At 47.1% G+C, this 15,468-nt stretch overlaps 4 protein-coding genes and 1 pseudogene across 5 annotated transcripts in view; 2 read left to right on the top strand and 3 right to left on the bottom strand.

The window, feature by feature from the left end:
• LOC122433328 (coronin-7) overlaps window positions 1–4,005 on the bottom strand; it is a 61,571-nt gene extending 57,566 nt beyond the window's left edge. Inside the window, exon 1 of the mRNA XM_043456156.1 lies at window positions 3,938–4,005. The gene's annotated coding sequence lies outside the window, so the exon portion shown is untranslated. The remainder of the gene's footprint in view (window positions 1–3,937) is intronic.
• Window positions 4,006–4,095: 90 nt separating this feature from the next.
• DNAJA3 (DnaJ heat shock protein family (Hsp40) member A3) overlaps window positions 4,096–15,468 on the top strand; it is a 30,210-nt gene continuing 18,837 nt past the window's right edge. For both annotated transcript variants that reach the window (XM_043455674.1, XM_043455673.1), the window contains exons 1-2: window positions 4,096–4,340; window positions 11,929–12,062. In XM_043455674.1, coding sequence (XP_043311609.1) covers window positions 4,100–4,340; window positions 11,929–12,062 — 375 coding nt within the window. In that variant the 5' untranslated portion in view covers window positions 4,096–4,099. The remainder of the gene's footprint in view (window positions 4,341–11,928; window positions 12,063–15,468) is intronic.
• Window positions 6,988–8,388, top strand: LOC122433112 (Y-box-binding protein 1-like). The gene has a single exon (XM_043455675.1). It carries the CDS (start codon window positions 7,003–7,005, stop codon window positions 8,131–8,133), a length of 1,131 nt encoding a protein of 376 aa, XP_043311610.1. The 5' UTR covers window positions 6,988–7,002; the 3' UTR covers window positions 8,134–8,388.
• Window positions 13,601–13,894, bottom strand: LOC122433113 (annotated as a pseudogene).
• On the bottom strand, window positions 14,760–15,176 carry LOC122433524 (40S ribosomal protein S20-like). The gene has a single exon (XM_043456563.1). The coding sequence runs from the start codon at window positions 15,174–15,176 to the stop codon at window positions 14,760–14,762; it is 417 nt and encodes a 138-aa protein (XP_043312498.1).

Below are 15,468 nucleotides of genomic sequence, written 5' to 3'. Positions count from 1 at the left end.
GCCCTCCCTGGAAGGGCTCCTCACTCACAGTGGAGAAGGACCATCACTCCATCACAGAGCCAAGGACTTGGGAGGTCCCTTGTACCTCAGGTGGCCAGTGTCCACTGGAAATCATGGGGTAGACCCTCTGGTCTCCCTTGGCCTTCAGTCCGGCATGTCCCGGTGGACCATACTTCAATTCCCTGCTAGCGCTCACAGACCTCCTCAACTCAGGGGAGCCGAGAGGGCCCAGTGGAATAGTAAAATGAGAAGTGAAGACAGGGAGAGGCTTATGCAACTTGTCTGCCTCTTGCAAAACGTTTGTTTCTCCTTAAAGCTCAAGTTTTTAGCTTTAGACTAGAGAAGGGGGCAGCGGGAGTTGGGGGAAGGTGGTGGAGGAAGCAGACCCAGGACATATTCTGCCTGACAGTGTGGGTAGCTGTATCCTGTGTGCTCATCTTAGTTTTTTAATAACAAGCCTGGGGAGAATCTGTTTGCATTTCATCACAGCTGAAAGACTTGGATGGCAGTGAAATAGTCTGTAGGTGAGGGTGGTAATAAATATTAGCCCTGCTTCCTTTCGTTGTGAAAAGCAAATGAAACTCTGCATGAGGAAGTGCTTTGTAAGCCATCCAGAGCTGTATAACTGGGAACTATTGATCATAATCTATGAAGGCACATGGTTTAAAGGAAAGAGTTCTGGTTTCGCTGTTAGAAGATCTTGGTTCACTGACTCACAAGCTGTGTGACGTTGGACAAGTTTTTCCACTTTTCAGAGCTTAGTTTGGTGGTGTTTTGTGGGAGGCTGGGGAGAGGGTCCATTCATAAAAATGCGGCTAGCCTCTGCCCTACTTAACCTAGAGGGCTGTGACTGTATCAAGAGAGAAAACATGAGAAGTTCTTTGTGAACCGAAAAGAGACTGCCTGAAATTGGTCCCATAGATGTCTCAAGGTTGTTACATCCAAATAAAAATAATTCATTATCAGACTTCCCTGGTGGCACAGTGGATGGGAACCTGCTTGTCAATGCAGGAGACATGGGTTCGATCCCTGGTCCGGGATGATTCCACCTGCTGCGGAGCAACGAAGCCAGTGCGCCACAACTACTGAAGCCTGTATGCTCCAGGGCCCGAGAGCCACAGCTAACAAGCCCTTGTGCCGCAACTACTGAAGCCTGCGCACCCTAGAGCCAGCAAGCAGAAACCACTGAGCTCACACGCCTAACGCCTGTGCTCCGCAACAAGAAAACCCAACCACTGCAGTGAAGACCCAGCGCAGCCAAAAGAAAAAAAAAACCGCTTCATTATCTTTTCCCCCCAAACCGCTCCTTTCCCAGGATTTTTAGTTTGGAATGACCACTGCTTAAAGAACATAAAAAGAGCATGTTCATTGTCTCCAAACAACCATCAACTGAGGCTGATTCAGGAAGCACAAACCAAGGATCACTTCTGTGGAGACTTCCCACGCTTTGTACCATACTCACATTTAGTAATTGTATCATCTGTTTTTCTACGGTGATTAGCAGTGAGAGAAACCAGGAGCAGGACTAGGCTACTCCTCTCTCCAGGGAGTCTTTTTTTTTTGGCTGTGTCTCTAGTTGAGGCATGCGGGTATAGTTGCCCCTAGTTGACACATGCAGGTATAATTGCCCTGTGGCATCTGGGATCTTAGTTCCCGACCAGGGATTGAACCCATGTCCCCTGCATTGGAAGGTGAATTCTTAACCACTGGATCACAGGGAAGTCCACTCACCAGGGAATCTTGCCAGAGGCTTTCTGTGTTTTGTTCAGGGCCTTTCTTCCCTCCTTTAGTATCCACCCTCATCTACTCCACTACCCTGGGGCTCTCTGCTTCATAAGAGGAGATATAGGCTCCCTGACAAATGGCCTTCCTATTACCTGCTAAAACAAGAATACATACCCACTTTCTGTATGGAGGATCTTCGCTGTTAATCACTATGGGGAAATAGATAGGAGAGGGAGACTAAAATACCAAAAAATGAGGGTTACAAGGCTGACAAAGTTTTCATACTAGTGAGCCCTCATTCCTAACTCACTCTGAGGTGGTGAATGAAAATCTCTTTGGCTTTTGTTCTCAACTTTCATTCCTGAAAGCTGTACTTCTCTCAATCAGCACCCTCCCGCCTCCCCTTAGGCTTTGGGATCCCTGTGGGCAAGTACCTGTCAGCGTTCTCTCCGGTGTCCCAGTGGTTAGCACAGAGCCTGAGCACACACTGAGCGCTTACCACGTGCCGAGTACAGTATGAAGGCTTTACGTGGATGATCTCACTCTCTCCTCAGATGATCCCTTGAAGTATTACTACACCCTGGTACTACTATTCCCCATTTGAGAGAACGGAAACAGGCACAGAGAGGTAAAGGAAGTCGTCGAAGGACACACAGCTGTTAACTGGCAGAGCTGGGATTCAGCCCCAGGCAGTCTGACTCCAGAGCCCATACTCTCAAAGCACTATGCTGTGCTGTGCTGAGTTGCTCAGTCATGTCCGACTCTTTGCAACCCCAAGGACTGTAGCCTGCCAGGCTTTTCTGGCCGTGGGAATTCTCCAGGCAAGAATACTAGAATGGGTTGCCACACCCTTCTCCGGGGGATCTTCCCAACCAAGGGATTGAACCCAGGTCTCCCGAATTGCAGACGGATTCTTTACTGTCTGGGCCACCAGGGAAGCCCAAAAGCACTATGCTGGAGACATTTAAACATTTGTTGAATATATCAAACAAACTTATACCCACTTCCCCTCCCATGTCAATCTTTTCCTGTTTCTCTATAACATCCCTTGCTCACCTCAGTTCTCTGAATTCCCTGGCCCAAACTCTCAAGTATTCCTTACAGTTTACAGCAGCTTCCTAACTGTTCTTCACTGGACCAGTGGTTTTTAACCTTCTTTCAATCTTAGAGCCTATGGAGAATTTGACTGATGAAAGCTATGTATATTTCCCCAGATTAATAACCACATACACAAAAATGTCATGTGTAATGGGGGAGAAGCAAGGAGCACACATCACCTTAAATCCATCCAGGAGCCCTCAGGTTCCCTTTCTATTGTTAGGGGTGGTGGTGGTGGGAGTGTGAAAGTGGAAACCCCTCTGCAGGACTAACCAGATCAGGTTCTTTCTAGACTTATCTCCAGTCATATATCCCAAGTTTAGCTAGCGCATACAGGGCAAGTACTTTCGCATCTGCTTTTGAAGTTCTTGCTACTTAGAAAACTCTTCCCCTCCCCTCCAACCTGGCGTAGTTTTCACCAACGTCCAACTCAAACGTTTCCTCTTAGATGCCTTCCCTGACACCGAAATACCCTCAACCTGTCGGAGAAACTCCCTCGCCTGTGGGCCTGTAACACTGTTTATACCTTCAGTAGCACTGACCACGTTATCTCAGTGGCTAAGATGCCTCTCGCCTCACTGTGTGCTCCTCCAAAGCACGGATGGCGTGTCAATCATCACTGTATCCTCGACGTTCTAGAACGCACGTGACACCCACAATGTTTATTAAATTCGTTTTTGGGTAGCTCAGCTCACAGCGACCGGCAAGTTCACTACAGGTTTGGAGAAGGCAAATACGCTTAGGAGAGAGCCGAGCGATCCAAGTCCTTTTCGTGGTGAATCAGCCAGAGGAAGAGTAAGCATAAAGCCTGGCACTGGGAATAGGTTAACGAAGGGAACCGCTTGCGCACACGAGTGAGTAAGCCTCGGCAAGAAGACCTGAGGCTCAGGGTCAAGAGAAAGGGAGCCGTAAGGCATGCTGGGATCTGCGGGATGCACGGCCGCATGGCACGCCGGGACTTGTAGTCCGCCCCCGCCCAGGCCCCTCAGACCCGTTATATTTGGCTACATTCAATCACGTCTTTACACAGATAAGGTGCAGTATTGATCGTTCAGCACAGAATGAAGGGTCTTCTCAAGCCAAGTTATCAATTAGCACTTTTTAGATTAAATACCTTTTCGGCGTCGGCGACCGAGAAAGTGCACTCGGTGCGGATGCGCACGCGCAACGCTCGTAGTTCCCCCACCTCCCCTCTCGAGTGACCGTAGCAGGCCCCGCCCCCGGAAGCGCCGGCTCTGCGCGCGTGCGTCGTCCTCGTGAGGCTGCTTTGAGCCGGATGGCGCAGGCGCAGTGTCCCCGGGCCAAGATGGCGGCGCGGTGCTCCACACGCTGGTTGCTGGTGGCTGTGGGGACCCCGCGGCTGCCGGCTGCAGCGGGGAGAGGGGCCAGGCCACCCATGGGGGGCGTGGTAGGGGCGTCGCTGGGCCGCAATTTGAGCGTCACCGCCTTCCCGCCTTCCCTGGGAGGTCGCGGTCCCGGGGCGCTGCTGACATTGAGACCCGGTGTCAGCTTCACAGGTGAGGGCAGGCTCTAGCGCCCAAGGCCTGGAAAGGAGTGACTCGCTTGGCTCTAGCTACGGGGGTAGCGGGGTGGAGTGTGTCTTCTGACCTAAGTGCGGAACCGCTCGGGGGAAGTGGGCCGGCAGGAGGCAGAGAGGCCCAAATGGCTGCTCAGAAGCGGTGAAGGAGGAAGAGCTGCGTGGAGTCTCGCGGAGGGGACGAAACGCCCCGAGGCCGTGAACCTTCTCTCTGGCAGCATTTCTGGAGGCCTCTTTCCCGCCATCCACTGCTCCCCTGCCCAATTCCTTTCTCATCCCGCTACTTCCTGGCCTGTAGCGGCGGGGCAGAGGGAACTGCCATTCGGTGAGCACCTGCTCTTGGGCTCGGTGGGCACTGTGTACCCATCTCACTTGATGGTCTAACAGTCCTACAAGGTGGGGATGATCACCCCCATTTTAAAGAGTGGGAAGCTGAGGTTCTAGCAGAGTTGACCCGCCCAAGGTCATAAAGTTAGATAAGGAGAGTTGTCCCGAACCTAGAGTTGTTCTTTCAGAGCTTAGTCTCTTTCTGCCACATGGTGTAAATCGAAGGGCACACTGTTTATTTTAGAGGTCTTCATGTTGGTTATTGGGCTTCCCTGGTGGCTCAGGGCGGTAGAGAATCTGGCTTGCCAGTGCAGGAGACGCAGGTTCGATCCCTGGGTCGGGAAGATCCCCTGTAGAAGGAAATGGCACCCCACTCGGTTATTCCTACCTGGGAAATTCCATGGACAGAGCCTGGCGGGCTACAGTTCTTGGGGTCGCGAATAGTTGGACACGTTAGGAACTGAGCACGTGTGTTGCTTATTGCAATAAAAATGCAAACTAATATTTACTAAGCACTTCCTATGTATGAGGTATGGATTACTTCTGTGAGGTAGACACTTAACTATTATTTGGCCAAGCTGGTGGTCTTGTGGGATGTTAGTTCACCAACCAGGGATGGAGCTGGGCCCCTGCAGTGAAAGTGAGAACTCCTAACCACTGGACTGCCAGGGAATTCCCACTATTATTCTGTTTTATAGGTTAAGAAACTGAGTCTTAGATGTTAACCTGTATAATGTCACAAAACTGGAAAGTGATTGCTCCTTGATTCAAAAGCTGCTTATTCCGTAATTGATGGGGGTGATGTTGGATTAGCATATATTAAGCTTTTTAAGTGCTTAGCCATAGTGGTTTCTTACGCTGTGTGTTTGGGTAATTTCCCTTACAGTGAGATAAAGGAGGAGGAGCCATTGAACCACTAATTATGGTGCCTGAATTGTGCTAGGTGTTTGTGTCCCCTAGAATTTGTGCAAATGCTATTTTTGTCTATAAACTTACCGAGATGATTAACTAGAGGGTCCTCACAAGGTAATTTACTTAAAGATAATGTCCTAGTAATATCGAGTTTTGTAATGCTTACATAAAAGCCAGTCATTATGTATCAGTAATTGTGATTGCCTTGTACAGTGAACACTGGTTCCAGTAGAGTGTGTGTGTGTGTGTGTGTGTGTGTGTGTGTGTGTGTGTGAGAGAGAGAGAGAGAGAGAGAGAGAGAGAAAGAGACCTGGGTGGATTATTTAAATTCTTTTGTGCTTCCCTTTCCTTAATTGAAAATATGTTAATTTACAGGTATTTATTGAGGACTTGTCATATGCCAGATTCTGTGCTAGGTACTGGGGATACAGCAGCGAACAAAGAGATGGGATGTGATTTTGGTTGGGTGATCCCATTTTTTATTCTGTTCCTGCCACCTATATTTCCTCACAGTAGTCTGCCCTGGTTTCCTTGGGATTTGGAAACGATGTCATGCTATATTTCTCAATATGAGCAAAAGTGGTCATTTTTAGGTTTTACCAGTGTTTTCTAATGTCAAGGTTGTTGCGAATAGCATTTGCCTGCATCTTTATGCTCAAGTATTGGGGCTTCCCTGGTGGCTCAGAGGTTAAAGCGTCTGCCTGCGATGCGGGAGACCTGGGTTCGATCCCTGGGTCGGGAAGATCCACTGGAGAAGGACATGGCAACCCACTGCAGTATTCTTGCCTGGAGAATCCCATGGACGGAGGAGCCTGGTGGGCTACAGTCCATGGGGTCGCAAAGGGTCGGACGTGACTGAGTGACTTCGCTTTCACTTTATGCTCAAATGTAATTCCTTAGCTATCTATGAAGGTAAATTTGTTCATATCACATATGTACATATTTGGGGAACATTTTTTGGTGATTGTGTATGTGTGAAAGGAGACAGACAAGCACAAGCCTGGCGTGGTGTGATTACTGAGGAACTACGCAGTCAGCTGTCCTTTTCCCCAGGTGAGCCCAGTGCCCCCAGTGGGCATGTTTTGTATCAGGTGTTGAACATATGTGAGAGCGTCCTTCACGGTGCTCTGTCCTCTACCACATCTTAGGACATCAACTCAGCTCCTAAACGTTGGTCTGCGATCTCATTGCAAATCCAGTAGTACAATTAAAAGATGTAAAAACAACACTTTAAATCTGACTTTTTCTCCCAGAGTGGAAGAAATTGCACTCATCTCACACACTAGCAAAGTAATTCTCAAAATTCTCCAAGCCAGGCTTCAACAGTACGTGAATCATGAACTTCCAGATGGATGTTCAAGCTGGATTTAGAAAAGGCAGAGGAACCAGAGGTCAAATTGCCAATGTCCGTTGGATCATTGAAAAAGCGAGTTCGATCGGTAGCGGGAGCGGAGAGCGGACCCCAGAGAGCCCTGAGCAGCCCCACCGCCGCCGCCGCCGGCTTAGTTACCATCACACCCCGGGAGGAGCCGCAGCTGCCGCAGCCGGCCCCAGTCACCATCACCGCAACCATGAGCAGCGAGGCCGAGACCCAGCAGCCCCCCGCCGCCCCCGCCCTCAGCGCTGCCGACACCAAGCCCGGCACGACGGGCAGCGGCGCAGGGAGCGGCGGCCCGGGCGGCCTCACATCGGCGGCGCCTGCCGGCGGGGACAAGAAGGTCATCGCAACGAAGGTTTTGGGAACAGTAAAATGGTTCAATGTAAGGAACGGATATGGTTTCATCAACAGGAATGACACCAAGGAAGATGTATTTGTACACCAGACTGCCATAAAGAAGAATAACCCCAGGAAGTACCTTCGCAGTATAGGAGATGGAGAGACTGTGGAGTTTGATGTTGTTGAAGGAGAAAAGGGTGCGGAGGCAGCAAATGTTACAGGCCCTGGTGGAGTTCCAGTGCAAGGCAGTAAATACGCAGCAGACCGTAACCATTATTGGCGCTATCCACGTCGCAGGGGTCCTCCACGCAATTACCAGCAGAATTACCAGAATAGTGAGAGTGGGGAAAAGAATGAGGGATCGGAGAGCGCTCCCGAAGGCCAGGCCCAACAGCGCCGGCCCCACCGCAGGCGGAGGTTCCCACCTTACTACATGCGGAGACCCTATGGGCGTCGACCACAGTACTCCAACCCTCCTGTGCAGGGAGAAGTGATGGAGGGTGCTGACAACCAGGGTGCAGGAGAACAAGGTAGACCAGTGAGACAGAATATGTATAGGGGTTATAGACCACGATTCCGCAGGGGCCCTCCTCGCCAAAGACAGCCCAGAGAGGACGGCAATGAAGAAGATAAGGAAAATCAAGGAGATGAGACCCAAGGTCAGCAACCACCTCAACGTCGGTACCGCCGCAACTTCAATTACCGACGCAGACGCCCAGAAAACCCTAAACCACAAGATGGCAAAGAGACAAAAGCAGCCGATCCACCAGCTGAGAATTTGTCCGCTCCCGAGGCTGAGCAGGGCGGGGCTGAGTAAATGCCGGCTTACCATCTCTACCATCATCCGGTTTAGTCATCCAACAAGAAGAAATGAATATGAAATTCCAGCAATAAGAAATGAACAAAAGATTGGAGCTGAAGACCTTAAGTGCTTGCTTTTTGCCTGTTGACCAGATAACTAGAACTATCTGCATTATCTATGCAGCATGGGGTTTTTATTATTTTTACCTAAAGACGTCTCTTTTTGGTAATGACAAACGTGTTTTTTAAAAAAAAAAAAAGCCTGTTTTTTCTCAATAAACCTTTATAAAGGTTTTTAAATTGTTTCATATCTGGTCAAGTTGAGATTTTTAAGAACCTCATTTTTAATTTGTAATAAAAGTTTACAGCTTGATTTAAAAAAAAAAAAAAAGTCAACAAACTGCAAGCACCTGTTAATAAAGGTCTTAAATAATTGTCAAAAAAAAAAAAAGAAAAAGCGAGAGAGTTCCAGAGAAACACATACTTATGCTTTATTGACCATGCCAAAGCCTTTGACTGTGTGGATCACAACAAACTGGAAAATTCTTAAAGAGATGGGAATACCAGACCACCTGACCTGCCCTCTAAGAAATATGTATGCAGGTTGGGAAGCAACAATTAGAACTGGACATGGAACAACAGACTGGTTCCAAATCAGGAAAGGAGTACTTCCAGGCTGTATATTGTCACCCTGCTTATTTAACTTATATGCCGAGTACATCATGAGAAATGATGGACAGGATGAAGCACGAGCTGGAGTCAAGATTACCGGGAGAAATATCCTCCGATACGCAGATAACCTTGTGGCGGAAAGCGAAGATCTAAAGAGCCTGTTGATGAAAGTGAAAGAGGAGAGTGAAAAAGTTGGTTTCAAACTCAACATTCAGAAAACTAAGATCATGGCATCTGGTCCCATCACTTCATGGGAAATAGATGGGGAAACAGTGGCTGACTTTATCTTTTTGGCTCCAAAATCACTGTCAATGGTGACTGCAGCCATGAAATTAAAAGATGCTTGCTCCTTGGAAGAAAAGTTATGACCAACCTAGACAGCATATTAAAAAGCACAGACATTACTTTGCCAACAAAGGTCCATCTAGTCAAAGCTATGGTTTTTCCAGTAGTCATGTATGGATGTGAGAGTTGGGCTATAAATATAAAGAAAGCTGAGTGTCAAAGAATTGATGCTTTTGAACTGTGGTGTTGGAGAAGACTCTTGAGAGTCCATTGGACAGCAAGGAGATCCAACCAGTCCATCCTAAAGGAAATCAGTCCTGAATATTCATTGGAAGGACTGATGCTGAAGCTGAAACTCCAGTACTTTGGCCACCTGATGCAAAGAACTGATGTTGGAAAAGACCCTGATGCTGGGAAAGATTGAAGGTGGGAGGGGAACAGGACAACAGAGGATAAGATAGTTGGATGGATCACCAACTCAATGGACATGAGTTTGAGGAAACTCCAGGAGTTGGTGATGGACAGGAAGGCCTGGCGTGCTGCAGCCCATGGGGTTGCAAAGAGTCGGACACAACTGAGCGACTGAACTGCACTGACCATTTCCTACTTATTCTCATGTCTGATTATCCTTAATCTCGGCACCCTTCCTGAATATGGTCAATACCCTTGGCTGTCTTTTGTGCCTACACAGATTTTAAGTAGTTTCCCAGTCCTGGTTATGGTTTGAGAGTTCTTTCTCATGCAAATCTGATCACGTCTGTTTAACACTTGCAGTAGCTCCCTGTTATCCTCAGGATAAAATCCAAACTCTAGCATCACTGACTCAATGGATGTGAGTTTGAGCACACTTGGGGAGATAGTGAAGGATAGGGAAGACTGGTGTGCTGCAGTCCATGGGGTCACAAAGAGTCGGACACGCTTTAGCCATTGAACAGCAACAACTAACATACCCAGAGGCCCTTCTGTTTATTCCCAGCACCTATCATTGTCATCATCATCTCTAACCACCCCACTACCCTACACACACACACCCCCACACACACTTACTTTAGTCTCTAGTTACATCATAGCTCCTGCAGTTGGACAAGGACTTTCTCCCTCCAAACCAAAGGTGATCATAGGATGTAACTGCCAAAGGGAGCACTTTTGAAAGCGAATGAGGATGCTATTGCAAACGACGCTGGGACTGCAGGCGTAAATCTGGACGGATTCCAACCCTCCTTAGCCAAGTTAATTTCTGCAGTTTAACAGCAGCTGCCTTAGAAGACTTTCACTGAAACTTTTGAGACTGGGTTATGCTGGTTTTCAGCTGCGGGTGATTCTGCCCTCCAGGGGCCATCTGGCAATGTCTGGAATTTTAGTTACCTGTTTGAGAGTGGGAGGGGCTTCTGGTAACTAGATAGCCGGGGATCCTGCTAACACATCCTCCAATAAGCACATAGGCATGTTAGGATATAAATAAATACACAGGGCTGCAATAAGAAAGTACCAGAGAATAAGTGGCTTAAAAAGATAGGTTACTTTTTCACAGTTCTGGAGGTTGTAATCTGAGACTTTTGTCAGGGTCCTCTTTAAAGATCCCCATTTCCAAATACAGTCAGGTTCTGAGGCACTGAGGGTTAGGACTTCAGCATATGAATTTGGGCGGGGGACACAATTCAGCCCTTAACAGCCCCCCCCTACCCCCCAGCAGGGAATTTGATCCTCCTATCTTCAACAGTGTGGGGGTTGAGAGGCCCTAGTTAGGTGATACTGTTGTGTGTTCTCACTCTGCATCCCTGTGCACTAACATCCCTTCTCACACTGCTTCCCACACGCCTCTGCTGGGTTGGAAGCTCCTTGAGGGCACTGGCTTTGAGTCTTTTACTGTCTGTGTCCTCATTGCCTAGTCCAGTGTTGAGATCATGAATGAATGCAAGCTCCCGGAGGGCAGGACCTTTGGCATGATTTGCTGCTGTGTCTGCTGCAAGGAGCCCAGTGCCTGGCTGGCATGTTTGCTGAATGAATGAGTGGTGAATCCAGTAGCTTCTCTCTGGCAGGGGAACCTTTGACTTAGAAACCTGGAGCTGCCTCCTGGTCCTCATTCTCTTTCTTGGCCCTCCCCTCCCCTCCGCCTTAATTTGGCCTGTTCTGCTCCCCTCCCAGCCCCGCCTTCCCCATCTTCAGTTGTCACAGGATGGGTTGGCAGATGTTCAGGGTTGCACGGTGGCGGGAGAGAACCTGGGGAGCTGTTAAGCGTTAAGTGAGACGAGGTCTCTGCCAGCACCTGGGATGTGGCAGGTGCTCGGCTGGCCGTATAACAGGAGAGTGAAGTTGCTTTTCAGTCATCCGTAGGTGCAGCCCCCATCTCTGGAGAGGTAATGAGGCTGCAGCCCCCGTGTAGTCCAGCAGAACTAGCCACACCCTGCACTCTGATTTTTGTATTTTCCGAATACACTGTGTTTAGCCATTTTTGATTTTGTTTCTGGCTGCGCCGGGTCTCCATTGCACGCAGGCTTCTCCTTGCAGTGGCTTCTCGTTGTGGAGCACAGACCCTAGAGCACATGGGCTCAGTAGTTGTGGCTCACAGGCTTAGTTGCCCCAAGGCCTGTGGGATCTTCCCTGACCAGGTATCAAACCCGTGTCCTCTGCGTTGTCAGGTGGATTCTTACCCACTGGACCACCAGGGAAGTCCCTTTAGCTGTTTCTGAGGTGCAGTGAGTTTGGTCTCCAGGAGGCTTGGAGGAGAACAGCCTCCAAAAGCTGTGACCTACGTCTGCTCCTTCATAGGTGTGGCCTGACTGGTCGCTTACTCACAATTTCCATTTGTTGAGTAGGTTCCCAGAGTGATTTTCTTTCCTTTTTTCTTTTTCAGGAGTAAAACGGTACCCTTTTGTTTGTACTGCCTCTTTCCACACGAGCACCCATTTGACTAAAGAAGATTATTACCAGATATTAGGAGTGCCCCGGAGCGCCAGCCAGAAGGAGATCAAGAAAGCCTATTACCAGGTCTGTGTGGAAGCCAGATTTTAGAGCAGAGACTGTAGAAAGGATGGTGTGGATCTAGGGTGACCTTGAGCTGTGCAGCGTGTGTGCCCATATGTGTGGGTTGTGTGCAGCTGACAGCGTGGGCTGAAAAAGCTGGCTTTGCTGGACCATGTTCCTCAGTGCCTGAGGCCATGCTGGTTAATGCTTCAGGAAAAGGAGACTCAGAACCAGAGATTTTTAAAAATCTTTTTCCATGGCTGTTTTTGTATTTAAATCTATTCTGTGTCTTCTGAATCGGTAGATGTGCTGGTCTGAGTTTTAGGTACTCATTCTTTGCATTCAGATAAAAGTTTATGAATTTAGAATATATTTTTTTTAAACTCAAAAAGTGTGAAACTCCCATCGTCATATCCCAGGATGTGTTGGGCTGATTGAAGAAGTGGCCTGTGAGTTATCTCGACTGTGGTTTCCAGACTTTTGCTCTGATGAACACAATGAAAATTTTTGAAAAACTAAAGAGCAAGGGTGCCAATGTAGGAGTGCTAGCTTTTGTATTTTGCCTAATGCAGATGTTAAAAATCATCTATAGATTAACATCTATAGATGTTAATATCTTTTGATGGAAGAAAGAGCACCCTAATACTGTAAAACATAGGAAAGCCATAATGTCAGAATAAGCAAGATTAGTTTAATAAGGTTAATAAATACAATTTAAATTTTAAAAGTTTTTTGGAGTTCCCTGGTGTTCTGGCAGTTGGGATTCCAAGCTCTCACTGCCATGGCCTGGGTTCAGTCTCTGCTCGGGGATCTGAGATCCCACAAGCTGTGTGCAGTGTGGTCGGAAAAGAAGAAAAGTTTTTAAAATTTTATGTAAAATTTGCTATGAGTCTTGATTTTTTTTTTCTTTCTTTTTTTTTTTTTAATTTTTTTGGTGGGGAAATAAAAACTTTGGCTAAGCCTAATATTTATGAACCAAGTACTGATCAAGACCAAACCTAACAGCTTATGGCTTGAGTAGCTATTCTTTCTTCTCTCTCTCTCTTTTTTTAATGGATAGAACTCACTGGTCTTTAGTTTATTCAGAGTTGTATAAACATCACTGTGATCAATTTGAGAATATTTTCAGCACCTCAAAAAGAAACCTCACACCATAAGCCCTTATTCCCCATTCTCCTCTCTCTCCTGCCTTTGAAATCGCTAACCTATTCCTGTCTGTAGGGATTTGCCTATTCTGGACACTTCATAGAAATGAATCATGTAATGTGTAGACTTCTGTGACTTTTTTTTTAACTTTAGAATAATGTTTACCAGGTTCATCCATGTTGTAACAGGTAGCAGTACTTCATTCCTTTTAGTGGTCAAATATTCTGTTGCCTGGGTGTATACTACGTTTTATTTATCTGTTCATCAGTTGATGGATATCGATTCTTCACACCCTCTCAAACATTTATTTGTAGACTTTTTGATGGTGGCCATTCTGACCAGTGTGTCATGAACCTTATTTAGTTTTTTTTTTTCCAATGCCAGAACATTTATTGCGCGACTACTCCTTGAAATCCTTAAGATGAACTGGATGCTGCAGCAGCTGCCCGCTTGGGGTTAGGTGTTGTTCCTTCACGGAATCCATGCCTGAGTCTGTGGTATACAATTTTTAGGTGCCTCATTCGACCAGTCCTGGTGGTATTTCGTCTTTTAGGTTTAGCACTCCAATTATACTTTCTCTTTCACTTGGCGGGGTAGCCACACTTGCCACAGGTTGACTTCTGAAGGTGGTAGGCCTTGGAACCACAGCGGCGGCACAGCATGTGTGTCTCATTCCATCGCTTTCCAAATGATGACGTTCCCTTGGTCATCTTGCTTCTGCCGCCGAGACCAAAGCCCTTATTGTAGTTTTGATTTGCATTTCTGTAATAATTAGCCATGTTGAGCATCTTTTCATGTGCCCTTTGGCCATCTGTTTGTCTTCTTTGGAGAAATGTTTATTTGGGCCTTCTGCCCATTTTTTGGTTGGATTTTTTTTTTCTTTCTAATATTGAGCTAGCTATATGAGCTGTTGTATATTTTGGAAATTAATCTCTTTCTCCCATTCTGTAGGTTGTCTTTTCATTTTGTTTGGTTTCCTTTGCTGTGCAAAAGCTTTTAAGTGTAATTCGGTCCCATTAATGTATTTTTGTTTTTATTTCCATTACTCTGGGATATGGATCCAATGTGATATTGCTGTGATTTATGTCAAAAGTGTTCTACTTTAAAAAAAAAAGTGTTCTACTTATGTTTTCCTCTAGGAGTTTTATAGTATCCAGTCTTACATTTAGGTCTTTAATCTATTTTGAGTTTATCTTTGTATATGGTGTTAGAGGGAGAACGAAATGGCAACCCACTCCAGTGTTCTTGCCTGGAGAATTCCATGGACAGAGGAGCCTGGTGGGCTGTAGTTCATGGGGTTGCAAAGAGTCGGCTGACTGAGCGACTATCACTCATGGTGTTAGAGAGTGTTCTAATTTTATTCTTTTATATATAGCTGTCCAGTTTTCCGAGCACCACTTATTGAAGAGACTGTCTTTTCTCCATCATATATTCTTGCCTCCTTTGTTGTAGGTTAATTGACCATCGGTGTGTGGATTTGTTTGTGTTGCCAGACTGTTTCAGACTGGCTGCACCGTTCTGGATTTTCACCCATAGTGTGTGAGGGTTCTGATTTTTCTACATCCTCGCTAACACTTATCTTTTTTCTTTTTTTTTAAACAATTTGATTATCAGTTTATTAAAAAGGTAGTAACAGGCATCGGCAGTGGTGATTTCCACCTTGACTTCTGGCTCAGTGCTGATGGAAGTGATCTGCTTGACAATTTCAGAAGGACTGTGCAGGTCAATGAGTCGCTTGTGGATCCTCGTCTGGAATCGATCCCAAGTCTTAGAACCTTCACTGCAAGGAGTTTTCCTCGTAGTTATTCTCAGAGACTTGGTAGGCATCTGAACAGGTCCTTTCACCTTGAGATTCTTTTCCTTCGCGCCTCTGATCAGGTCAGCACACACCTTCTCCAGAGACTTCACATTGCGGCTGGTGAGGGTGATCCTAATCCAGTGAATGGCCACCTCTGGCTCCACGGGAGTCTTGCCGGTATCTTTAAAGCCCATGGCTGTGGCGTGGCTTCCTGACTGCCTTGTTCCTCGGTGAGAGAGAACAGTGGTGACTCAGGAGCAGGAGCGGGCGGCACCGAGCTTCGCTGCAGAGGCAACTGCGTCTTCCTCAAAGAGCCTGTCTTTTTGATTCATGCCACTTTAACAGGTGTGAAGTGATATCTCACTGTGGTTTTGATTAGCTTTTTCGTCTTGGGAGAGTAAATAGCTTGTCTCTCCTTTTGAGCTGGAAGGTAAGGTACCTGGTGCAAAGGCAGGTGAAGATTGGAGAGATGGAGACTGGGACCAA

Source organism: Cervus canadensis, chromosome 32 (genome assembly GCF_019320065.1).
Source record: "Cervus canadensis isolate Bull #8, Minnesota chromosome 32, ASM1932006v1, whole genome shotgun sequence".
In the NCBI taxonomy this organism is placed as follows: domain Eukaryota; kingdom Metazoa; phylum Chordata; class Mammalia; order Artiodactyla; family Cervidae; genus Cervus; species Cervus canadensis.
Note: the sequence above shows the minus strand (reverse complement) of the source record. Positions and strands in the feature narration are given on the sequence as shown.